The 26,176-nt window shown below is 41.3% G+C and overlaps 1 protein-coding gene across 3 annotated transcripts in view; it reads left to right on the forward strand.

The window, feature by feature from the left end:
• Positions 1–26,176, forward strand: part of si:ch211-278j3.3 (E3 ubiquitin-protein ligase RNF19A) — a 104,753-nt gene that overhangs the window by 54,325 nt on the left and 24,252 nt on the right. For all 3 annotated transcript variants that reach the window (XM_067984794.1, XM_067984792.1, XM_067984793.1), the window contains one exon: positions 15,197–15,402. In XM_067984794.1, the coding sequence (XP_067840895.1) occupies positions 15,197–15,402 (206 nt within the window). The remainder of the gene's footprint in view (positions 1–15,196; positions 15,403–26,176) is intronic.

Here is a 26,176-nt window from a genome sequence, read left to right on the forward strand (position 1 = left end):
GCGACCAGGAACCTGCGATTTCTGCAGGTTTGCACCAGATTCCCTGCCAGCTGCCGTGATGCCTTTATTTTGTGCCAAACGTTCCAGACCTCTTCCAGACAGGAGACAGACTTAAGGGCTGGCTCCTTGGAGACTAGGGATACCCCAGGCAAACATGGATCATGACACCTGTGAGGAATCCCACCAATGAGGCACAAGAACGATACAACCAGAGCCACCAGGTGTGTCATTGAGCAAGCCATAGGCATGTTAAAGATGCACTTCGGATGCCTCGACAGGTCTGGGGGAGCTCTTCAGTACTCACCAGCGAGGGTATTCAGGATAATCATGGTATAGGACATAGGAACAGGAGTAGGCCATTCAGTCCCTCGTGCCTTCTCCGCCATTTGATAAGATCATGCCTGATCTGTGATCTAACTCCATATTACTGCCTTTGGCCCATATCCCTTAATACCTTTGGTTGCCAAAAAGCTATCTATCCAAGATTTAAATTTAGCAATTGAGCTAGAATCAATTGCCGTTTGCGGAAGGGAGTTCCAAACTTATACCACCCTTTGTGTGTCGAAATGTTTTCTGCATACTGCTCAACATAGTGCTGCAGAGAGGTTTAGAGGTGGTCGCGGGTGAAGGTGTCCATCAAACATCCTCTGTGGCGACAACATTGAGGAGGGGAACGATGATAATGATGAGGGGGAGGAGGACGAGGAATATGACAATGGTGCACCCATCACTAGACTAGCCACGCACATTGCAACCAGGGATGCCCTCATCTCTCAGGGTCTCATATTGACAGTCCAAAAATAAAGATATTTGAGATACTCATGCCACCTGGCACAATCACCATTGCAATCACAAACCCCTCCTTCCCCAGCCTCCCGCCCGCCCGCCCCCCCCCACTTTGCAGTGGAGGCCCAAAGAGACTTAAGGGTCCATGTACATAGATCATTAAAATGTTATGGACAGGTACAGAAAATAATCAAAAAGGCTAATGGAATGCTGGCCTTTATATCTAGAGGACTAGAATACAAGGGGGTAGAAGTTATGCTACAGCAATACAAAACCCTGCATAGACCACACCTGGAGTACTGTGTTCAGTTCTGGGCACCACACCTTAGGAATGATATATTGGCCTTGGAGGGAGTGCAGCGTTGATTTACTAGAATGATACCTGGACTTCAACAGTTAAATTACGAGGAGAGATTACACAAACTAGGATTGTATTCCCCGGAATTTAGAAGATTAAGGGGTGATTTGATCAAAGTTTTCAAGATATTAAGGCCAACTGATAGGGTAGGTAGAGAGAAACTATTTCCGCTGGTTGGGTAGTCTAGGATTAGGGGACATAGCCCAAAAATTAGAGCCAGGACTTTCAGGAGTGAAGTTAGGAAACACTTCTACGCACAAAGGATGGTAGACGTTTGGATCTCTCTTCCGCAAACGGTAGCTGATGCTAGCTCAATTATTAATTTTAAATCTGAGATTGATAGATTTTTGTTAACAAAGGTATTAAGGGATATGGGGCAAAGTTGGTTTTATGGAGTTAGGTCACAGATCAGCCATGATCTTATTGAATGGCAGAACAGGCTTGAGGGGCTCCTTGTGGCTCAGGCTCTGGTCCTACCTTCCCCTTTCACCCAGGTTCCACTTGCATGGGCTGAGGTGGAAAAAAATGACTCTTGATAGTGTATACTATGGCTGAAGTGAGTAAAACTGTGACGAGTGTACCCCGTGGCTTGAGGCTGAAGTGAATGGGACATATGGTGAACAAGAAAATTTAAACAATCCTGTGAGCAGCACCACATGGGATCATAATACTCTTGGTGAATTTTATTTCTTTCTGCACACACCTTCCATTTTTGAGTTATCTTCCTATTGAGCTGGCCACAGGAGGTTCATAGGATTATCCAGTGTTGACTTGCTCCATCAATTGTTTGACTTTTGTGTTTTGCTTTCTGTTTTTCTTCCCTGAGTTGAAGTTTTCAACTTCTGCTCAGCCCTTGCCTAGCGGCACTAGGTACAATGCATAAAAGTACCAATGTGTTATGGTACTATATTACCCTTTATTGGACTGAATTCTCATGAAGATCACCCATACATTAATTTTTAGTCTTGTTTTATTTAATATGCTGACCAAACAGGTAGAACTACGTGGACATGTTGATCTTTACCTTTCCTGAAACCCTAATGGCACTGAATTCTAGACCTGTGCAAGTGATATGCTATATATGACATTTAAATATATTCACCTCAGCATTTCAGCATTTACAACATTTAATAGATCCTTGCAATGCATTACAGTGTGCATGGGCATAGAATCATGTTGAATTTTGCCCCACATAGTGATATCCTGGATAGCTAGGCCTTTGGAATATTTTTCATTTACAGTTACACCTGAAGAAAATATGAATAAGTCTTTGCAAATCTGTACATTGGAGCATAGAATTTGTTTAGCATAGAAGGAGGCCACTCAGCCCTCCTTGCCTGTACTGAATTTAAGCTCCCCTTGGATGCTGATTTTACATAATCTAGATGTGGAGATGCCGGTGATGGACTGGGGTTGACAATTGTAAACAATTTTACAACACCAAGTTATAGTCCAGCAATTTTATTTTAAATTCACAAGCTTTCGGAGACTTCCTCCTTCCTCAGGTAAATGTTCAGGAGCTCCTTGAAGCCTACGCATTTATACATATAGAACAATACATGGTGTTTACAGACTGTCCCTGCAACTGCCCGTTGCCAAGGCAATCACCGTGTTCAGACAGAGAGGTGTCACCTGCAGAACCCCCGAATACACATTCAACAAAAAAACAAACAGGGAGAAAAAAAAGAGAGAGGCAGAAACATCCGGAAGGCAGAGAAAGCCAGCAAATGACCCATTATATTAAAAACAGATAACATTTGTTCGCTGGTGGGGTAACGTGTAGCGTGACATGAACCCAAGATCCCGGTTGAGGCCGTCCTCATGGGTGCGGAACTTGGCTATCAATTTCTGCTCGACGATTTTGCGTTGTCGTGTGTCTCGAAGGCCGCCTTGGAGTATGCTTACCCGAAGGTCGGTGGATGAATGTCCATGACTGCTGAAGTGTTCCCCGACTGGGAGGGAACCCTCCTGTTTGGCGATTGTTGCGCGGTGTCCGTTCATCCGTTGTCGCAGCGTCTGCATGGTCTCGCCATGGTCCAGCGTCTGCAGGAAAGGATGCCCCAGAGCATGGTACATTGGCGAGACCATGCAGACGCTGCGACAACGGATGAACGGACACCGCGCAACAATCGCCAAACAGGAGGGTTCCCTCCCAGTCGGGGAACACTTCAGCAGTCATGGACATTCATCCACCGACCTTCGGGTAAGCATACTCCAAGGCGGCCTTCGAGACACACGACAACGCAAAATCGTCGAGCAGAAATTGATAGCCAAGTTCCGCACCCATGAGGACGGCCTCAACCGGGATCTTGGGTTCATGTCACGCTACACGTTACCCCACCAGCGAACAAATGTTATCTGTTTTTAATATAATGGGTCATTTGCTGGCTTTCTCTGCCTTCCGGATGTTTCTGCCTCTCTCTTTTTTTTCTCCCTGTTTGTTTTTTTGTTGAATGTGTATTCGGGGGTTCTGCAGGTGACACCTCTCTGTCTGAACACGGTGATTGCCTTGGCAACGGGCAGTTGCAGGGACAGTCTGTAAACACCATGTATTGTTCTATATGTATAAATGCGTAGGCTTCAAGGAGCTCCTGAACATTTACCTGAGGAAGGAGGAAGTCTCCGAAAGCTTGTGAATTTAAAATAAAATTGCTGGACTATAACTTGGTGTTGTAAAATTGTTTACAATTTACATAATCTAGTTTTCCTACTTTCATATCATATCCATTTATATTCTTTTAAGTAATTATCCAGTACCTTTTTAAGTGCTGTGATCGGTTTAGCATTGATCGGCACTTCCGGCAAAGCATTCTACTTTCTGATAACCCCTTTTTAAAAGAAAAAGTTTCTTCGAACCTAGGAACATAGGAACAGGAGTAGGCCATTCAGCCCCTCGTGCCTGCTCCGCCATTTGATAAGGTCATGGCTGATCTGTGATCTAGTTCCATATACCTGTGTTTGGCCCATATCCCTAGTGCTTATCTTAAAATCATGAGCTTTTGTCTTTGATTCACCTACCATTGAAAGTAATCAGTGTTTAACCAGTCCATTCCTTTTATCATTTTGAACAGCTCTATCAAATCCTCCCTCAATTTTGGTTCCAGAGAATACAGCCCTAGTTTCTTTAACCTTTCCCCATTATTTGGGGCCTCTCGTCCCTGGCTCTGAAATCTGTATTGCACTCTCTGAAGGGCTATATATATCCTTCCTATTGTGAACAAAACTGCTCGCAGTATGCCAGATGTGATCTATCATTTTGTACATTCATTATAATTGCTTTGCATTTGTATTCATTCCCTCTCTGTATGAATTCCATTTGCTTCTTTCCTGTCCAACCACTTTTAAGGATTTTTGTATGTACGCACCCAGATTCCTTTGCTTCTCCACTCCATTGAGAAATGTACTGTTTAAGGTATATTTACATTCTTTATTCTTCCCAAAATGTATTGTCTCACATTTTTCTGCATTAAACAGCATCTGCCACTTATCTGCCCATGCTCTTAACCTGTTTATGTCCTCCTGTAGTCTCCTGCATTGTTGTTAGCATTTTCTACTTCTCCCAGTTTGGTATTGTCATCAAATTTTCATATTCGTTCCTTTATGTTTAAGTGCAGATTATATATAGTAGCCCTACACCAATCCGTAGGGCACCTTACTAGCTGCTGCCTGCCAGTCTGAGACACCTCCATTTCCTGCAACCCTTCGATGTTTGCACATAAGCAACCTCTATTCACATCGCCTCTTTCTCTTTTATAAGAACATAAGAAATAGGAGCAGGAGTAGGCCATACGGCCCCTCGAGCCTGCTCCGCCATTCAATAAGATCATGACTGATCTTTGACCTCAATTCCACTTTCCTGCCCTATCCCCATATCCCTAGATTTCCTCAGTGCCCAAATATCCATTGATCTGAGTCTTGAATATACTCAACGACTGAGCATCCACAGCCCTCTGGTGTAAAGAATTCCAAAGATTCACAACCCTCTGAGTGAAGAAATTTTTCCTCATCTCAGTTCTAAATGGACTACCCCTTATCTTGAGACTATGACCTCTAGTTCTAGACTCTCCAGCCAGAGGAACCAGCCTCTCAGCATCTACTGTCAAGCCCTCAAAATTTTATACATTTCAATGAGATCACCTCTCATTCTTCTAAACTCCAGAGAATATAGGCCCATTCTACTGAATTTGTCCTCATAGGACAACCCCTCTCATCCCAGGAATCAATCAAGTGAACCTTTGTTGCACTAAGGCAAGTATATCCTTCCTTAGATAAGGAGACCAAAACTGTACACATTACTCCATGTGTGGTCTCACCAGAGCCCTATATAATTGCAGCAAGACTTCCTTACTCTTATACTCCAACCCCCTTGCAATAAAGGCTAACATACCATTTGCCTTCCTAATTGCTTGCTGTACCAGCATGTTAACTTTTTGTGATTCATGTACAAGGACCCCTAAATCCCTCTTAAAACCAACCTTTCTTAGTCGCTCACCTTTTTAAAAAATATTCTGCTTCTCTCTCCTTCCTATCAAAGTGCAAAATTTCACATTTCCCCACATTATACTCCATCTGCCACCTTCTCGCCCACTCAATTAACCTGTCGCTTTATCTCTTTGCGTCCTCCACACAGCTTACTTTTCCATCTAGCTTTGTATCATCAGCAAACTTGGATACATTATACTTGGTCCTCTCATCTAAGTCATGGATATAGATTGTAAATAGTTGAGGCTCAAGCACTGATCCTTATGGCACCCCACTAGTTACACCTGCCAACCCAGAAATGACCCATTTATTCCTACTTTCTGTTTTCTGTCTGTTAACCAATCCTCCATCCACGCTAATATTATTGCCCCAATCCCATGAGCCCTGATCTTGTACAAGGACCCCTAAATCCCTCTTTAAACCAACCTTTCTTAGTAACAACCTCTTTGAAAATCCAAATTACGACATCCACTGGTTTCCCCCTTATCCACCCTGCTAGTTGCACCCTCAAAAAACCCTTAATAGATTTGTTAAAAAACGATTTCCCTTTCATAAAACTGTGTTGACTCTGCCTAATCATATTATGGTTTTCTAAGTGCCCTGTTACTACATTTTTAATAATAGATTTTAGCATTTTCCCTGCTACTGATGTCAGGCTAACTGGCCTATAGTTCAGTTTTCTCTCTCCTTTCTTGAATAGCGGGGTTACATTTGCTATCTTCCAATCCATAGGGACCATTCTAGAATCTAAGGAATTCTGGAAGATCAAAACCAATACATCTACTATCTCTGCAGCCACCTCTTTCAAAACCCTGGGTTGTAGGCCATCAGGTCCAGGGGATTTGCTGCTTTTAGTTCCATTAATTTCTCCAGTACTTTTTCTTTACTAATCTTAATTACTTTAAGTTCCTCACTCTCATTAGACCCTTGGTTCCTCACTATTTCTGGCATGTTTTTTTTCTTCTACTGTGAAGACAGATACAAAATATTTGTTTAACACCTCTGCCATTTCCTCATTCCCCATTATAATTTCTCTTGAGCCTGCTCTTATCTCTACATTCGCTAATCTCTTTCTTTTTTCAATATTTGTAGAAGCTCTTACAATCTATTTTTATATTTCTTGCTCATTTACACTCATTCAATTTTCTCCCTCTTGATCAATTTCTTGGTCACCTTTTACTGATTTCTAAAACCCTCCCAATCCTCAGGCTTACTACTCTTTTTGGCAACACTGTAAGCCTCTTCTTTTAATCTGATATTATCCTTAACTTCTAGTTAGCTGCGGTTGGATCATTTTTCCCGTGGAGATTTTATTCCTCAAGGGAATGTATATTAATTGAGAATTATGAATTATTTCTTTAAATGTTCGCCATTGCTTATCTACTGTCATATCTTTTAATCTAATTTCCCAATGTACCTTTCAGAAGACGTTTGAAGATTAAAGTCCCCCACGATAATTGCATTACACTTGTTACATGCTCCTCCATTTTCCTGATTTATATTCTGTCCACCAGTGTTTTCTGCCCCTTGTTATTTCTTAGCTCCACCCATAATGATTCTACATCTTGATTTTCTGAACTAAGATCCTTTCTCGCTATTGCCTTTGTCTCATCCTTCATTGTCAAGACTAGCCCCCCACCCCCCCCCCCCCAACTTTTCCATTTTGCCTATCTTTTCTAAAAGTCAAGTACCCTGGAATATTTAATTCCCAACCTTGGTCACCCTGCAACCATGTCTCAGTAAGAGCTACTAGATCAAATCCATTTATATCTATTTGTGCCATGAATTAATTAGTGAGAAGGATGTAGAGAAGCAAATTTGCAGGGAAATTAGAGAGGTGCAAGAACTATAGGTAGTGATATTTGGGGACTTCAACTATCCTAATATAGATTGGGATAGTAATAGTGTAAAGGGCAAAGAGGGGGAGGAATTTCTGAAGTGTGTTCAGGAGAACTTTCTTGATCAGTATGTTTCTGGCCCAACGAGGAAGGAGGCATTGTTGGATCTGGTTCTGGGGAATGATTGGGTAAAGTGGAGCAAGTGTCAGTGGGGGAACATTTAGGGAACAGTGATCATGATATAAGGTTTAGATTAGTTACGGAAAAGGACAAGGAACAATCCTCGATTTGGAGGAGGGCCAATTTCAGTGGGTTGAGAACTGATCTGACCTAGGTAAATTGGAATTAAAGATTGGCAGGTAAAACTGTAATCGAGCAATGGGCAGCCTTTAAAGAGGAGGTGGTTCAGATACAGTCTAGGTACATTCCCACAATGGGGAAAGGTTGGACAACCAAAGCCAAGGCTCCCTGGATGATGACCGAGATAGAGAGTAAGATGAAGCAGAAAAAGGGGGCATGTGACAGATGTCAGGTTGATAATACAAGTGAGATCTAGACTGAATATAGAAAGTACAGAGGGGAAATGAAAAAGGAAATAAGAGGGGCAAAGGAAATAAGAGAGTAAGAGAATAGACTGGAGGCTAACATAAAAGGAAATCCAAAAGTCTTCTATAGGCATATAAATAATAAACGGGTAGTAAGAGGAGGGGTGGGGCTGATAGGGACCAACAAGGAGATCTATGCATGGAGGCGTACCTCATGGCTGAGATGGTAAATGAGTACTTTGCATCTGTCTTTACCAAGGAAGAAGTTGCTCCCAAAGTCACAGTAAAAGTGGAGGTAGTTGAGATGGGCTAAAAATTGATAGAGGAGGTACTAGAAAGGCTGGCGGTACTTAAAGGAGATAAGTCGCCTAGTCCGGATGGGATGTATCCTAGGTTGCTGAGGGAAGAAAGGGTGGAAATTGCAGAGGTGCTGTCCATAATCTTCCAATCCTCCTTAGATAAGGGGGCAGTGCCAGAGGACTGGAGAATTACAAATGTTACACCCTTGTTCAAAAAAGGGTGTAAGGATAAAACCAGCAACTACAGGCCAGTCAGTTTAACCTCAGTAGTTGGGAAGCTTTTAGAAACGATAATCCGGGACAAAATTAATAGTCACTTGGACAAGTGTGGATTAATAAAGGAAAACCAGCACGGATTTGTTAAAGGCAAATCGTGTTTAACTAACGTGATTGAGTTTTTTGATGAGGTAACCGAGAGAGTTGATGTTGTGTATATGGACTTTCAAAAGGCGTTTAATGAAGTGCCACATAATAGGCTTGTCAGCAAAATTGAAGCCCATTGAATAAAAGGGGCAGTGGCAGCATGGATACGAAATTGGTTAAGTGACAGGAAACAGCAGTGGTGAACGGTTGTTTCGCGGACTGCAAGAAGGTATACAGTGGTGTTCCCCAGGGGTCGGTACTAGGACCACTGCTTTTTTTGATATATATTAATTGCTTGAGCATGGGTGTATAAGGCACAATTTCAAAATTTGCAGATGACACGAAATTTGGAAGTGTAGTAAACTGAGGAGGACAGTTATAGACTTCGAGAGGACATCGACAGGCTGGTGGAATGGGCAAACATGTGGCAGATAAAATTTAACAGAGAAGTGTGAAGTGATACATTTTGGCAGGAAGAATGAGGAGAGGCAACATAAACTAAATGGTACAATTCTAAAAGGAGTTCAGGAACAGAGATCTGGGTGTATATGTACAAATCTTTGAAGGTTGCAGAACAGGTTGAGAAAGATGTTAAAAAAGCATAGGGATCCTGGGCTTTATAAAATAGAGGCATAGAGTTCAAAAGCAAGGAAATTATGTTGAACCTTTATAAAAACTGGTTCGGCCATAACTGGAGAATTGTGTCCAATTCTGGGCACTGCACTTTAGCATGTGTGTGAAGGCCTTAGAGAGGTTGCAGAAAAGATTTATTAAAATGGTTCCAGGGATGAGGGACTTCAGTTACATGGATAGACTGAGAAGCTGGAGTTGTTCTCTTTAGAGCATAGAAGGTGAAGAGGAGAATTGATAAGTGTTCAAAATCATGAAGGGTTTAGATGAAGTAAACAAAGAGAAACTGATCCCATTGGCAGAAGGGTCAAGAACCAGAGGACACAGATTTAAGGTGATTGGCAAAAGAACCAAAGGTGACATGAGGATAAACTTTTTTACACAGCGCATAGTTATGATCTGGAATTCGTTGCCTGAAAGTCTGGTGGAAGCAGATTCAATTGTGGCTGTCAAAAAGGGATTGGATAAATACTTGAAGGGAAAAAATTTGCAGGGCTATGGGGAAAGAGCGGGGTAATGGGACTAACTTTATTGCTCTTACAAAGAGCCGTAACGGGCTCGATGGGCTGATTGGTTACATCACAGGAGGAGGCCATTCTATGAGTTCACGTACCTTGTTAGGAATGCTTTGTGCATTCAGATATAGTGCCTTTAATTTTAAGTTTTTACTATTTTTCCCTGATGTGACCTTAGTCATTAATACCCTATTACCTTTGTCAAACTCTCTGTCCCTTCCTGACATCATCTGCTTGTTTTTACCCAAATCACTACTCTGTTCTATGGCCTTGACAATTCTCTTTAGACGTACAAATTTACCCTTACCTGAACTCTTTCCCCCCCCCCCCCACCCCCTTATCAGTTTAAAGCTGTGGGAATTATGCCTAACTACCTCACCCAATTTCTAAGTGGCACTTTATCAAATCCTTCCTGGAAGTCCACATAAACTAGATTTACCCAGACCCCTCCCACTCCACAAGTCTATACTTTATTATTTCCATTGGCTGCGTCCTTCATTTCCACACCCCCCCCCCCACCACCAAGTCTATACTTTATTTTCTCTAAAATCCCACAAAGATATCTAATGGTTTAGTCAAGCATGACCTATTCTTCACAAATCCATGGTGACTATCTCTGACCAGTCAGGACTTCTGAGTATTTATTTTATCTCAATTATGGTCTCTAGTAATTCTTCTATACTAATATAAGGCTAACTGATCGATGGTTGCCTGGCTTATCACTTCTCCCTTTTTGAACAGAGGTGTAATGTTGCCAGTCCAATCCTTTGGCACAGCTGTCATTTGTCGTGAATTTGAAAAATTGGGTTTAGTCCCTCCGCTACTACCTCACTGCCCTGCTTGTACATTCTGAGGTGCATACAATCTGGTCCCAGATACCTATGAATTTTTAGCACCTTAAAAACCATTTCATTTTCAATGTTGGTTGCCCTTTTATTTCCACATCGAAAAGTCTTTAAAGACTTTCTTCAGTCTCCTTTTGTAAATACCGATAGTCTTTCATTTAACAACTCTGCCAATTTCCTATCTACCATGATAAACTCACTATGCTCATTTTTGACTACACCCACCCCCTCTATAATTCCTTTTTCCTAATTTGTCTATAAAAATATTGGCTATTTCCTTTGTGTTGGCTACCAGTTTTTTTTGTCTTGTCTCTTAGCTCTCCTCTCTTTGTTTCCATTTGTAAATTACAGTGTTTCTTATGACTCTCTTTTGTGTTACTAGCTGTAGTTTTTGGCTTGTGCTTCTAAAGCTTTATTTTTAAATAATATGAATGTTCATTCACAGAACCATTACTCTGAGCACCACCTTTTTTCCCCATTATTAGAATGTTCCTAGATCTGCTATATTAATCTCATTGTTTTACTAATTAATTTTTCCCTTCAATTTATCCAGGCTAACTCCTCTTTATGTTCCTCTGTAGTTTCCTCTTTAATAAATTAACTTTGTTTTTGACTGTTTTTGTCTTCTCTATTTTTAACATTTGAGCTCATCCCTAATTTTTCACCTCCTTCATGTTGCTGACCTGCTCCAATTCATTACCTGGAACCAAATCCAGTATATCTCCTTTTTCCTTGTAGGGCTGGTTAAGTATGGAGCAGTCTTTGGTGCATTTTATCAATGCCTTACAATTTAAAATCCCTCAAAAGTGTTGTCCAAATAGTTATGGTCCCCCACTGTTATTGCCCTATTATTTCTACATACCTTTCTGAACTGTCTGTGGATTTCTTTTCCATTTTTTTCCTCAAATTCTCTCTGCTTTCTTTTGTCATGAAGTACAACTTATGGCTGAATGCCTTCTTTTCCAAAAGCTTTTCTCCCCACTCCATTTATGTACCTGTTATGCAACACTCCATTCGGGACTGTAGTTGCAACTGCAAAAAAAAAAGCTATTTATCCCCATAACTATGGGATGCTCCACAACTACCACTTGTCTGTTCTGCTCTTGAGTGTTGCAGTTTCGCCTCAGGTAACCACTTGCTCTATAGTGTTGCATGTGTCTGCTCTTCCGTGTTCTGTCTTCATTCTTTACCTCATGGGTATCAAGCACAATGTACCCGTTGACAAATCAAAACACTCAGTGGTCCCTTGTGCTGGCTTCCTCTATCTGTCCTTGCTTCCTTTGTGGATAGTCTCCCATACTTTTACTTCCCTGTTTAGATGATACAAGTGATGAACATATATTCCTGGAATATTTCTTCCCCTTGTATGTTAGAGTGTACTCAGCTGATGCTCCTCCTCAATGTTCCTCTGCTTGGATTATGTAGCCTTCTGACACTTTTTACATATATACTCCATGGATCAGGAAGGCCCGCATCATGTGTACTTGTGTACACCAACTACTGCACTACACACAAATATTGAAGAATATGTTGCTTATCTACCAGTCCTGGCCCTCCAGCTTCAAGCCAAATGTATCTTTAATGCCGGATTCTAAATTGGGCCAAAATACTGTCCCTTAAATATCTCACACCTTTGTCCTTTTACCAAAAATAAAAAGTAGGTGGTGTTTTTTTAATTGGTTGGTGGGAGGGCAAGAACAGTCTAGTAATGGATTGTTTGGGCTATAATGAAAAGAAAGAATGGGTCACTTAGTGCAGTCAGCTTCTCATAGTGACATCTAATGCAAATAATTATTTTGAGTATACATGTGCAATTCTGTTTGGAATAATTATCCATGTTCTTATCTGTTGTAAGATTATACAGAATGTATACTACTTTTTTTATATTTCACTTTTTTGTTTTTGCATATTGCACCTTCACTGGCCCTCAATGGAATTGAGCTATTTTTTAACTAATTGATTTATCGCACTACTTTCAAGTACAGTATATATATTAATACACCCATCTACATTGTAAAGTTCCATATTAAGACACTTCTGTAACTAATGAACTTCAAATTTTTTTAAAAATGCCTAAATTCACCTGAGGGATCTGCCTTAAACACTTGGTTCTCAAAAGGAGATGTTCTATTTAGGGTAAGCATACTTTTAAATGTAGTGCACAAAACAAAAATCCAGTTTGTAATAAGTAATTTATAAAAGGAATTGTGATACCTTTTGGCCATTAGATTTTGAACTTGGGTAATGTCAACCATGACTTGTTTTCAAATTCTTGGTTGTCTTTTGTTGGAACCCATATGGTTTTAGCTGCAGCTTAGTCATGGTACGGTGGAACGCCAATTGGTTTATTCCTAATTGTTCCACTACCTGGCCTGGTCAATCATAGTAGCATCACAAAATCAAAACAGCGCCTTGTTAAAACATTTTCATGCTAGAGTAGTAACTATCCATAGTCAGGGGCACAATTATAAAGCGGAGCCTCTGGACACTTTATCTTCTTGTGTTTACTTTGGATGGGTCATTAATCTAATAATTCAGGAAATTACAGTGAATAAATACCAGTCCTAATGTAGAGTGTATTTGCTTGCAATCCAGTGGACCGCTAACAGATCTTATTGGCTCAGCAAAATAAATAGATCTTTGTTGAGCAGGCTTATTTTGAATTGCTTCTCTCACCACCAACTAATCTGTGTCATCTAAGGATCTAAGGGCAAGGTTGGATTTGAGTTGCTGGCTGTAAGATTCAAACTGGAAGAGAATTTAGATTTACTTCCTTGTAAAACCTTTTTCTATCGTTTTCATGTCAAATGTAAACCCATGTTGGTAGAAATTTGGCATAAAAATTGAATTTTTATTCCAGCTCTTGGGATTTTGGCTTCACTGAAGTGGTGGTTTAGTGGTCCAACAGCTGGAGGCAACACAGCATTCCTCAGCATCCTGTGAGTGGTATGAAGCGGATTGAAATTGACCTATATTCTACCTGTTTGTCTGAGTTGGATACCGTGCCTGTAGACCCCTGTTAATAGGTAGCACTATTCTGTTTTCAGCCAGGTTTACTTGCTGGGTGCACATGTAACACCTGATGCAGGCCCAAAGTGGGTGTTCATGGACAGTGGTGCAAGGAGCAGATTCAAAAGACAGGGTGCTAGATGTAATTTGACAAGGTGACATTGTTTAATGCACTTTACCTGCTCTATCCAGATACTTTTTAATAGCAGCTTACCAAGGTCACCTTGTGATTGGCCAAAGGTGGAGTTCAAGCAGGTGAAACTGGTTCCACTGTCTTAGTTTTCTCGCTCCCTGTACCCACTTGAGGTGAAATGCTTCACTCCTTCATGGTGTTTCACCCAGCAACGCAACAGAAGACTGACAAAAAAATTAGCAAGTTGAAGTAGCAACACCTCTGGGCTTGAACTCAAAGTTTAAGTTATTTGAAATGCTGAGAGGCTGAATTATGTAAACCATTTTAATCGTGGGTTGACTTTTTTTTAAAAAGTCTAAAATTTACTGTATTGTCCTCTTCCAATAATATGCCAGTATGACTGACTTTGATAACTTGTGGTGGTCAACATAACAGTGGATCAACTGATATTTCTGCACTTGCTGTAAATATATAATACCCCAGTTTTTCAATTGGCTCTCCGGAAAACTGTAAAAATTTAAATTGTACACCACTGGTTCAAGTTTAAGTCCGTCATGCCGATTAGGTTTTTATTATGACAAAAAGTGGCAACCCTAGTGCCATGTACAGATATTCAGACAGTCCATTCCTGATCTCACCCTTAGCTATTCTGGCTGGTGGGGGATAGGCGAATGTGATACAGGTTAACATGCTCCAATTTTCCCTTATTCTAGGAGAGGCCTTTGATTCAAGTTGGGGAGGTGGGATGGTATAATTGGAACTGACTTTTTCCATTCTACTACTCTGGTAAAATAGCTTTTCAAAGAAGCATGTTTTGGCCCAGACTTTGTTAGCAGTAGAATATATAATATTGCAATTTTGATGGTAACTACCAGCAAAATTCAACTACTCATTGAAAGCAAAGGTCCAGAGAGCCATTTTTTAACATGGGTAGCTTTAGAATACTGCAGCTGTATGTTCCAGCATTTTATCCAATGTATTGGGACAGATTCAGCAACCTCAGTGGATCTGACCTTGACCTTTGCAGAAAAGCTTAATTGTTTAATATCCTGCAATATTTTATAGAAGTATCACATTCAGGCATCTTTCAACCCCCGGTATTCTAGCAATGCTGGCTTCTGATAACGTAATTATATCTATTAGATCTACTAAAACAAAACAAAAATAGTTTAGAACTCATTTTATGGGGCAAAACAGATTATAATTTGGACTGGCTCTTTGCTGTGTTACTACATCTTGGTCAACAAACTGCTGCAATTTACCCATTTGTGTAGTGCTTGTGATTTTGGGATCTTAAAATGGTGAATGTAATGCATATCATGTTACCACTACTACGAGATTGTAGTCTCTCACAATTTGCAACTGATCTTTTGTGCACTCGTACTCTCTACAGTTATGGAGTAATTGCCAGTGGCTGTGCAACCTGCCCAAAGCTGACATGTGAGCGCTCAGGCTGTGCAACTGAATTCTGTTACCACTGCAAACAACTTTGGCACCCAGACCAAACCTGCAGTGAGGCTCGCAAGCAGAGAGATGTGTTCATGGCTGGAATAGATAAACACTCTACCTCTCTCATTCACAGTGAAGAATCAGACAATGGTAAATATTGCTTTTCTTGGGAAGAAAACGTTTCATGCAAGTTATTTTCCATGATGCTTAAGACATAGTGTGTTAAAATACATTTCTCCCAAAGGGTTCTAAACAACTTCATCAATGTACATATATAATACAAGTGATTGGACTAGCTACTGTTTTCATCAGCAAGGTTAAATGTTAGTTAGCCTCTGCCTGTGTATAGCTGTCTGTTTTGTGGCTGTCAACTCTAAACAGTATTTGGGCAGGTTCCACTTAGATGTTGCAGGAAGGTGATTGAATTGTAGAAGTCAATGATGAATAAGACTTTTATACATTTGTGTAGATATTCATTTAGAGGCATATAGGTTGCCACCACTGCTACTCACTGTGTGACTTCTTTCCAAAACACTGTCAAAGAATCTAGGACCAGAGCAGTTAATATTTTCACTGGGTGGCCTGTAAATGCGTGTACTGCTTCTAGTGATTGCAATACAGTATAGAATCATAGAATCATAGAAGTTACAACATGGTAACAGGCCCTTCGGCCCAACATGTCCATGTCGCCCAGTTTATACCACTAAGCTAGTCCCAATTGCCTGCACTTGGCCCATATCCCTCGATACCCATCTTACCCATGTAACTGTCCAAATGCTTTTTAAAAGACAAAATTGTACCCGCCTCTACTACTGCCTCTGGCAGCTCGTTCCAGACACTCACCACCCTTTGAGTGAAAAAATTGCCCCTCTGGACCCTTTTGTATCTCTCCCCTCTCACCTTAAATCTGTGCCCCCTCGTTATAGACTCCCCTACCTTTGGGAAAAGATTTTGACCATCGACCTTATCTATGCCCCTCATTATTTTATAGACTTCTATAAGATCACCCCTTAACCTCCTACTCTCCAGGGAAAAAAGTCCCAGTCTGTCTAACCTCTCCCTGTAAGTCAAACCATCAAGTCCCGGTAGCATCCTAGTAAATCTTTTCTGCACTCTTTCTAGTTTAATAATATCCTTTCTATAATAGGGTGACCAGAACTGTACACAGTATTCCAAGTGTGGCCTCACCAATGCCCTGTACAACTTCAACAAGACATCCCAACTCCTGCATTCAATGTTCTGACCAATGAAACCAAGCATGCTGAATGCCTTCTTCACCACCCTATCCACCTGTGACTCCACTTTCAAGGAGCTATGAATCTGTACTCCCAGATCTTTGTTCTATAACTCTCCCCAACGCCCTACCATTAACGGAGTAGGTCCTGGCCCGATTCGATCTACCAAAATGCATCACCTCACATTTATCAAATTAAACTCCATCTGCCATTCATCGGCCCACTGGCCCAATTTATCAAGATCCCGTTGCAATCCTCGATAACCTTCTTCACTGTCCACAATGCCACCAATCTTGGTGTCATCTGCAAACTTACTAACCATGCCTCCTAAATTCTCATCCAAATCATTAATATAAATAACAAATAACAGCGGACCCAGCACCGATCCCTGAGGCACACCGCTGGACACAGGCATCCAGTTTGAAAAACAACCCTCTACAACCACCCTCTGTCTTCTGTCGTCAAGCCAATTTTGTATCCAATTGGCTACCTCACCTTGGATCCCATGAGATTTAACCTTATGTAACAACCTACCATGCGGTACCTTGTCAAATGCTTTGCTGAAGTCCATGTAGACCACGTCTACTGCACAGCCCTCATCTATCTTCTTGGTTACCCCTTCAAAAAACTCAATCAAATTCGTGAGACATGATTTTCCTCTCACAAAACCATGCTGACTGTTCCTAATTAGTCCCTGCCTCTCCAAATGCCTGTAGATCCTGTCCCTCAGAATACCATCTAACAACTTACCCACTACAGATGTCAGGCTCACTGGTCTGTAGTTCCCAGGCTTTTCCCTGCCGCCCTTCTTAAACAAAGGCACAACATTTGCTACCCTCCAATCTTCAGGCACCTCACCTGTAGCGGTGGATGATTCAAATATCTCTGCTAGGGGACCCGCAATTTCCTCCCTAACCTCCCATAACGTCCTGGGATACATTTCATCAGGTCCCGGAGATTTATCTACCTTGATGCGCGTTAAGACTTCCAGCACCTCCCTCTCTGTAATATGTACACTCCTCAAGACATCACTATTTATTTCCCCAAGTTCCCTAACATCCATGCCTTTCTCAACCGTAAATACCGATGTGAAATATTCATTCAGGATCTCACCCATTTCTTGTGGTTCCGCACATAGATGACCTTGTTGATCCTTAAGAGGCCCTACTCTCTCCCTAGTTACCCTTTTGCCCTTTATGTATTTGTAGAAGCTCTTTGGATTCACCTTTGCCTGATCTGCCAAAGCAATCTCATATCCCCTTTTTGCCCTCCTGATTTCTCTCTTAACTCTACTCCGGCAATCTCTATACTCTTCAAGGGATCCACTTGATCCCAGCTGCCGATGCATGTCATATGCCTCCTTCTTCTTTTTGACTAGTGCCTCAATCTCCCGAGTCATCCAAGGTTCCCTACTTCTACCAGCCTTGCCCTTCACTTTATAAGGAATGTGCTTACCCTGAACCCTGGTTAACACACTTTTGAAAGCCTCCCACTTACCAGACGTCCCTTTGCCTGCCAACAGACTCTCCCAATCAACTTCTGAAAGTTCCTGTCTAATACCATCAAAATTGGCCTTTCCCCAATTTAGAATTTTAACTTTTGGGCCAGACCTATCCTTCTCCATAGCTATCTTAAAACTAATGGAATTATGATCACTGGTCCCAAAGTGATCCCTCACCAACACTTCTGTCACCTGCCCTTCCTTATTTCCCAAGAGGAGGTCAAGTTTTGCCCCCTCTCTAGTCGGGCCATCCACATCCTGAATGAGAAATTCCTCCTGAATACACTCAACAAATTTCTCTCCATCCAAGCCCCTAATGCTATGGCTGTCCCAGTCAATGTTGGGAAAGTTAAAGTCCCCTACTATTACCACCCTATTTTTCTTGCAGCTGTCTGTAATCTCCTTACATATTTGCTCCTCAATTTCTCGTTGACTATTTGGGGGTCTGTAGTACAATCCTATCAAAGTGATCTCTCCCTTCTTATTTTTCAGTTCTACCCATATAGACTCGGTGGGCGAACCCTCGGATATATCCCCTCTCACTACTGCCGTGATGTTCTCCCTAATCAAGAACGCAACTCCCCCTCCTCTCTTACCTCCTGCTGTATCTTTCCTATAGCATCTGTACCCTGGAACATTGAGCTGCCAGTCCTGCCCCTCCCTTAGCCATGTTTCAGTAATAGCTATAACATCCCAGTCCCATGTACCCATCCATGCCCTGAGTTCATCTGCCTTGCCCATCAGACTTCTTGCATTGAAATAAATGCAGTTTAATCTAGACTTCCCTTGGTCTTTGCCCTGCTTTCTCAGACCATCTGTCCGGTCATGTTCTGTACACTCTCCCTTACTGCCTTTTGTTTCTGTCACCACTTTATTTCCCACTGACTTCCTGCATCGGTTCCCATCCCCCTGCCACATTAGTTTAAACCCTCCCCAACAGCACTGGCAAACACTCCCCCTTGGACATTGGTTCCAGTCCTGCCCAGATGCAGACCGTCCAATTTGTACTGGTCCCACCTCCCCCAGAACCGGTTCCAATGGCCCAGGAATTTGAATCCCTCCCTCTTGCACCATCTCTCAAGCCACGTATTCATCTTAGCTATCCTGTCATTCCTACTCTGACTAACCCGTGGCACTGGTAGCAATCCTGAGATTACTACCTTTGAGGTCCTACTCTTTAGTTTAACTCCTAACTCCCTAAATTCAGCTTGTAGGACCTCATCCTGTTTTTTACCTATATCGTTGGTGCCTATATGCACCACGACAACTGGCTGTTCACCCTCCCCCTCCAGAATGTCCTGCAGCCGCTCCGAGACATCCTTGACCCTTGCACCAGGGAGGCAACATACCATCCTGGAGTCTCGGTTGCGTCCGCAGAAACGCCTGTCTATTCCCCTTACAATCGAGTCCTCTCCAATGATGACCTCTCCAATCAGGCTAGTCAGTCTTTTATGTTTCTTTTCTGAGACTGATATGCTGAACAGAGACATCCTTCCCTGTTCATTGAATCCTTCAACTTCTGTTTCACAATTCGGAACAGTTGAGTGAGACAAATTTTACCAATGTTGCATGCAGCAAGGAATGCAAAGACTTCGTGCTACTCGCATTTTTTCCGCAATTTCCACTCTTTTGTTTCTACCTTGCCAAACACAAATGACTGAATTCCATTTATGAAATCAGGTGTTACTCTAAACAGGAAAATTTGATTTGTTTTTGCTCTTCGTATATGAGTTAGGACCTGGAAAAGGATTTGGCTCAGCCCTTTCTAATTGATCTCGATGTCACCTTCTCATCATATCGCTTCATCCCCTCTTTCTCCTGTTAACTCTTAATCCGAATAGTAATAACCTGGCACCCAGATGGATTATAGTTTACAGATTATCTCATTGATAATTTGGATTCAAAATATCCAGTAATGGAAGCAGATTTAGTAGGCACAGCACTGTGGTCAGGTCAGGGCTGGATTAAGGCACCTGTAATGTCAGTGGTCCCCATCTCATGCCACCCACTGTGTGCAAGTTTTGTGCAGCCCTGAATTATCTTTTTATTCTTCTTATTCTTGCTGGTTGGACTCTTACACCCTCACTGAGACACTGGGCATGATTTTAAATGGGAAAAACTGGAGGGTTGGGGGCTGGGAGGCAGTAAAAATGTTTAAAATCTAAAGCCCGCCTCCAACCTGCCCACTTCCGGTTTTCACGGAGGTGGAACAAGGGGCAGGTGACCAACGGGCTCTCAGGAGGAGGGTCGGTCAATAAAAGCTTGCAAGGAGGCTGCGGACCTCCATTTAGACAATTTTTTTGTATTTAACCCATGGGGGCTGGGATGCCCGGGCCTTCTACTTCATGCTACGTGAGAGGAAGCGAGAAGGCCCGAAACTGCAGGTAAGTGCCTTTATAGCACAGCTTGTGGGCCCAGAGGAGCAGGACTGCTTCCTGCAGGCCCAAAAAGCCTACCTGCAGCGACCAACCGCTTTCTCCTCCTCCCCCCTCCCACCATGATCTCGGACCCCCAACCCCGCGATCTCGGACCCCCCCCCACCCATCTAACATTTACCTGTTCCCTTTTCCTTCCTCTCCTTCTCCCGTCCAAGTGAGACCAACCTGCCAATCAGACCAGTCTGTCGGGCGGGAAACCGTCAAAAAAAAAACAATAAAAGATGTACTTATGTCAAAATCGTAAGGACCGCACTTCCGGGTTTATCATCAGGAATTCTGCACCCCCCCCCCTGCCCGCCGATAAAATCATGCCCTCTCTTGTTCCCAGACCCAGAACGAATCCTCACCAAGATGAGTCTGCCGGCACTGTGCATGCACCTCATTTGGATGGGAGACCGCAAAACTTTAATGCCAACTTGTCGCAGTCCAGATACTTTCCTTGCATCATTATTAATGCTCTTACTTTTATCTCTACCATGCTGGTAAGGATGGACCCCCCCCACCCCCCTCACACCCAAACAAGGTCAGATCACACTTGAGGACATAATGGAGATGTTCAGCAAAGCAGTCATCCAAACCTACGTTTGGTCTCCCTAGCATAGAGATTGGATTGTGAGCATCAAACATAGTGTACTATATTGGAAAAAATCCAATAATTGGTGTCTCATGTGGAAGGAATTGCTGCCCTATGTGCAAGGGGGGGTGTTTGGGACCTTGGACAGTGGTGAGTATATAACATATCTGTGCTGATCAGCTGTTAGAGTAACAGTCACAGACGCTCAGACACACAAAGAATGAGTGAGAGTAGCAAAGAGAAGAATAACGGAGACGTGGGAAGATGGCTGAAATGTCCTTACTGGAGAAAACACCACTTTGTACTTGTGTACCTTTCTGCTAAAGTTAGCAAAAACGGAGAGAATAATGGACAGGAAAAAAAACTGGGAAAGAGGGAAATCAACAGTCACAGAGGGGAGGCAGTAAGAGATGCTTCTATTGACCCTATAAAACTATGATTGAGGTAAAGTTTTATCTGAATCATTGGATAAGTTTAAATGTAATTGCATCATGTGTTATGTTGTGCACTGGAACAAAAATGGAAATAAACAGTATACTGGAATGTATTAGATTGTACCAATTTACATGTAAATTTCTGAATTTTGTAGGGGAATATTGTCTCCAGCCCCCATCCTCCCTCTTGCCCGGAACCAACTGTTTCAATGTTGAGCTAGCCCAGAATCAGATGATTCACAGCCGCTTGAGATATCCACTCAAGTGTTTCATCAGGTCTATATTCTCAATTATACAGCAGCATGACTTTTGATTTCCATCTTACAGCAGGCAAAAATATGTGTAGTTAGCAGGATCCCCTTATCCAGAGTGCAGAAAAATCTGCGTTCTGATCGCTAGTCCCATCGTCCCTGTGCTCGCTGACCTACATTGGCTCCTGGTCTGGGAACACCTTGATTTTTAAAATTCTCATCCTTGTTTTCAAATCCCTCCGTGGCATTGCCCCTCCCTATCTCTGTAAACTCCTCCAGCCCAACAACCCTCTGAGATCTCTGCGCTCCTCCAATTCTTCTTGCGCATCCCTGATTTTAACCACTCCACCATTGGCGGCCGTGCCTTCAGCTACCTAGACCCTAAGCTCTGGAGTTCCCTCCCTAAACCTCTCTGCCTCTCTATCTCTCTCCTCATTTAATATGCTCCTTTACAACTTACCTCTTTGACCAAGCTTTTGGTCATCTGTCCTAATACCTCCTTATGTGGCTCGGTGTGAAATTTTGTTCAATAATGCTCCTGTGAAGCATCTTGGGACATTTTACTACGTTAAAGGCGCTATATAAATGCAAGTTGTTGTTGATATTCTTCCTCATTAATATGTTGTCTTTCCATTGTTTGATATTTGTTAGTAGCTTCTCCACTGCTTGTTATTATTTTCATCTATAGTTAATTGATATGGCAACCGTTGTTTCTACAAATGCAGCTATCTGCATTAAACTTCAAAAATAGCAGTATTTGGTAAACAGCTATATTCAAATGTTCACTCGCTTGTCTTATGGTAACCTGATCTTTATCTCAACAGTGCTTACGGCTGTTTTTGTTTGAATAGACAATTTGATTAAGGGCTGAATATGCACTAGTTACATACAGTATTTTTATTTTTCTCTGAGGAAACTGCCTGTTCCTGTTAAGCAAGTTGATGAGGTGTATTTTTATTTGCTGAAATCTGTAATCATTTTAAAATGGTATTAAGATAATAGATTAGATTTCAGGAAATAAGTGAATAAAGGAATGCCTATACAGGCAGGGTGGGTTTCTTGCGCAGTTTTTTTTTCCAATACAGTATTGTTGATACTACATGCATGGCGGAGCAGACTATTTAAGGGAATCAGGGAAATCTCCCAATCTGATTGAATTTAGCTCAACCCAACAAGATAAATTCTTATGAATGTTGTCCCTAGGGTTGCAATATCACAGAAATCAATTTTTGTTCAGACTGTGTTACATTAAGGAAAGAAAGTCTGTGGGAGGGAAGAGTAAGAAATACTGATAAGGGATGATGTATAAACAGAACAGAAAATTATAAAGCTACCAAATCGAGGCTTTACTTTTGAAACTGAAATCAACAGAAGTACAGGAAGTAAATATAAGGTAATTAAGAAACTAACAAAAATATTTCTGGAACATAAACCATTTAGAAAATTGAAATAAAGATGATGCAAAGAACCCAGAATTGCGAACTGTTATAAGTGACTAGCATTTCAACATGTAGAAACAGTTTTAAAAAAAAACTTGATTGAAACATGGTGAATTATTAGATTTTGTGCATGATGTATTCCTGTTGATCATAGGAGGAGGCCATTCAGCCTATCGTGCATGTGCCAGCTCTTTGAAAGAGCTATCCAATTAGTCCCACACCTCTGCTCTTTCTCCATAGCGCTGCAAATGTTTCCTTTTCAAGAATATATCCAATTCTCCTTTTGAAAGTTATTATTGAATCTTTTCAGGCAGTGCATTCAGATCATAACAACTCACTGCGTAAAAAAAAATTCTCCTCATCTCTTCTCTGTTCTTTTGCCATTTACCCTAAATCTGTGTCCTCTGGTTACCGACTGTCTTGCCAGTGGAAACAGTTTCTCCTTATTTACTCTATCAAAACCCTTCATAATTTTGAACACCTCTATTAAATCTCCCCATAACCTTCTCTGCTCTATGGAAAACAGCCTCTCCAGTCTCTCCACATAGCTCGTCCCTGGTACCATTCTAAGAAAGAAAGATTTGCATTTATATAGTGCCTTTCACGACCTCAAGACGTCCCAAAGCACTTCACAGCTTTACTTTTTGAAGTGTAGTCACTGTTGTAATGTAGGAAACGTGGCAGTCATTTTTTTTCACTGCAAGGTCCCACAAGTAGAATGTGATAATGACCAGATAATCTGCTTTAGTGATGTTGGCTGAGGGATAAATATTAGCCAGGACACCGGGGAGAACTCCCCATCTCTTCTTGCATGATTTTAGAGTAATTCTCTATGGATACAAGTAAGATTGTATTCTGACATAAATTGGAACTTGCTGCAGGCATGTCCTCTGTTTTGATCTGCTCATATTTTCCCCTAATTATGTTCCTCCCCTTCCCCCACCAAAGCTGGGATGATTTGGTGGGACATGGTCTAATGACAAGAGGTGTGCTTGCTTTGTTGTGGATGTTATTTCCTCTGAGTAAGTATCCATGGCTTTCTGCCTAGTGAGTTGTTCAAAAACTTGTAAATGCAACCTCACCTGTGCAAAGTAGATCCCAATCGTGAATGCCCAGGGCTTGATTTCATGCCTATCCGGTTCCAAAGCCAGTGCAACTGCTGTTAGTCTACCCGGCCAGTTCATCTGACATTTTAGAAATTACCCTGGTGGTAATTGTTTTTGAATTATTGGAAGTTAGGAAAAATGTATTGAGGCATATAATTAAGTGCCATGCAAATTCATACCCAAAATCTATCAGTAGGCAGTGTTAAATGCTGTTGATATAATACTGAACTGTAGACATTGAGAAAGGGAACTGTACTAAAGTGAAATATGGGGTTACAAAATATTTTAAAGCACAAAAATCTGCAAATTGAGTGCTTTTTAATTTTTTTAATTTTCTCTCCTCACTGAATTTTAATTGGGATATGGTTTCACTGGTGGCAGTCACCCTGTAGTACCTTGCCCAAGATGCGTGAGCCTTGATGGTCCTGGCAAGCTTATCTGACTCTGGCAGATAGCAATGCAGAGTTCAAACCTGTCCTCTGCCAGAGTCTATGTATGGCAATTTTCCTTCCATTATCCAGGGGTACTGCAACCATTGTCCTAATTTACGATCAGCTAATTCAGCACAGATTAAAGATCAAACTTTGGAACCTTCAAACCTAGGCTTGGAGATTGAGATTTTGCTCGTGACTTACAGGTGAAGCCTTGGAATGAAGTTTTTAAACGGGCACTTTCAACATAAAAAGTTCGTAATGAACCTTATTATTTGGAAGGGAAAAGAACTTCATTTTTGATTTATGATGTCACTTGCAAGTAACGTGTTTCATTGCGATTAACATTGGACTGTACGTTTCAAAAATTAACAATGTTTACAGAATATTTTTATTTTAGATAGTGATTTTTGTGTTTTGTATGACCAAACAAGGCAAAGTTTAAAATTGAGGTTAGGCTGAATTATGGCTTTCTGGACTTCTCCACTTTCAGTTGTTCAGCCTACCCTCAGTTTAGGAAGACAATAGAATTGTTCCTCAATTTTCTGTCCATTGAGTCAACTAGTGTGTGTAAGGCTGGTATTCTTTGGCTATTTAAATAAATATTTTGTTTCAAATTTTACTTTTAAGACTTTTTAAAGAAAAGGGGCAGGAAAGTGAAATATCGCAGAATGTCAATTTAAAAAAAAAATGTATTCTCACATTTTGGCTCATTATCAAGAGAAAAATACATTGATTATCTTGTTCTGCCTGTACTATGGCAATTTTTGATGCTTGATGTATTCTTAAAGTCTAGAATCATCTTGGTTTATTCAACAGAGGCTGCAGCTATAACAATATTCATGCTTCATTTGCTGATTAAAGTTCTGTTCATTGAAAGTTCATTGCATATCTTTTGTTTTTGCATTGATGATATGATGTTGGGGTGAAGTGTTAAAATATATGGGTTCTTTTCCAACCTAGACACCACATTGATTTTATATGTTACACAGTAATCCTCCTAACTGATATTCATTGCATTTTCCCTGTACTGTTTAGAATACAGACTTCTATATTTTATTCAATTCTCTATCCCCATTTGGCAGCACAGGTACATAGCATGCTTGAATAGCTCAGGAAAGGGACAAATTGAGCAAATTACTTTCAGCAAAAGATTCTCATGATATTCTCACCTCTCCATTTACTCCCTTACTCCTGTTACAGCTCAGACTAGACTACAGTTTCATTGAGCAGAACAAATTTCTTGTGAACGGAAACCTGCATGTTTAGTCTCTGCCAAATATGGGTTAGCGTAGGACATGCCTAATGATTAAACCCCGCATCATGCTAAGTGACTTACTGGTAAATATGTGGGATGCTCACCATGTTCTCCTGTCACCTTGGAAGATGGAAAATAACACCTCTCTGGCCCACTAAGTACAGACTAAGACTAATTGTCCAGATTTACTTACAGATAGAAAAAATATAAAAAAGCAATATATTAACAATCCCATTAGCAGACTTCTATTTTATACA

This window comes from Heptranchias perlo, chromosome 5, assembly GCF_035084215.1.
Source record: "Heptranchias perlo isolate sHepPer1 chromosome 5, sHepPer1.hap1, whole genome shotgun sequence".
Taxonomy (NCBI): Eukaryota; Metazoa; Chordata; class Chondrichthyes; order Hexanchiformes; family Hexanchidae; genus Heptranchias; species Heptranchias perlo.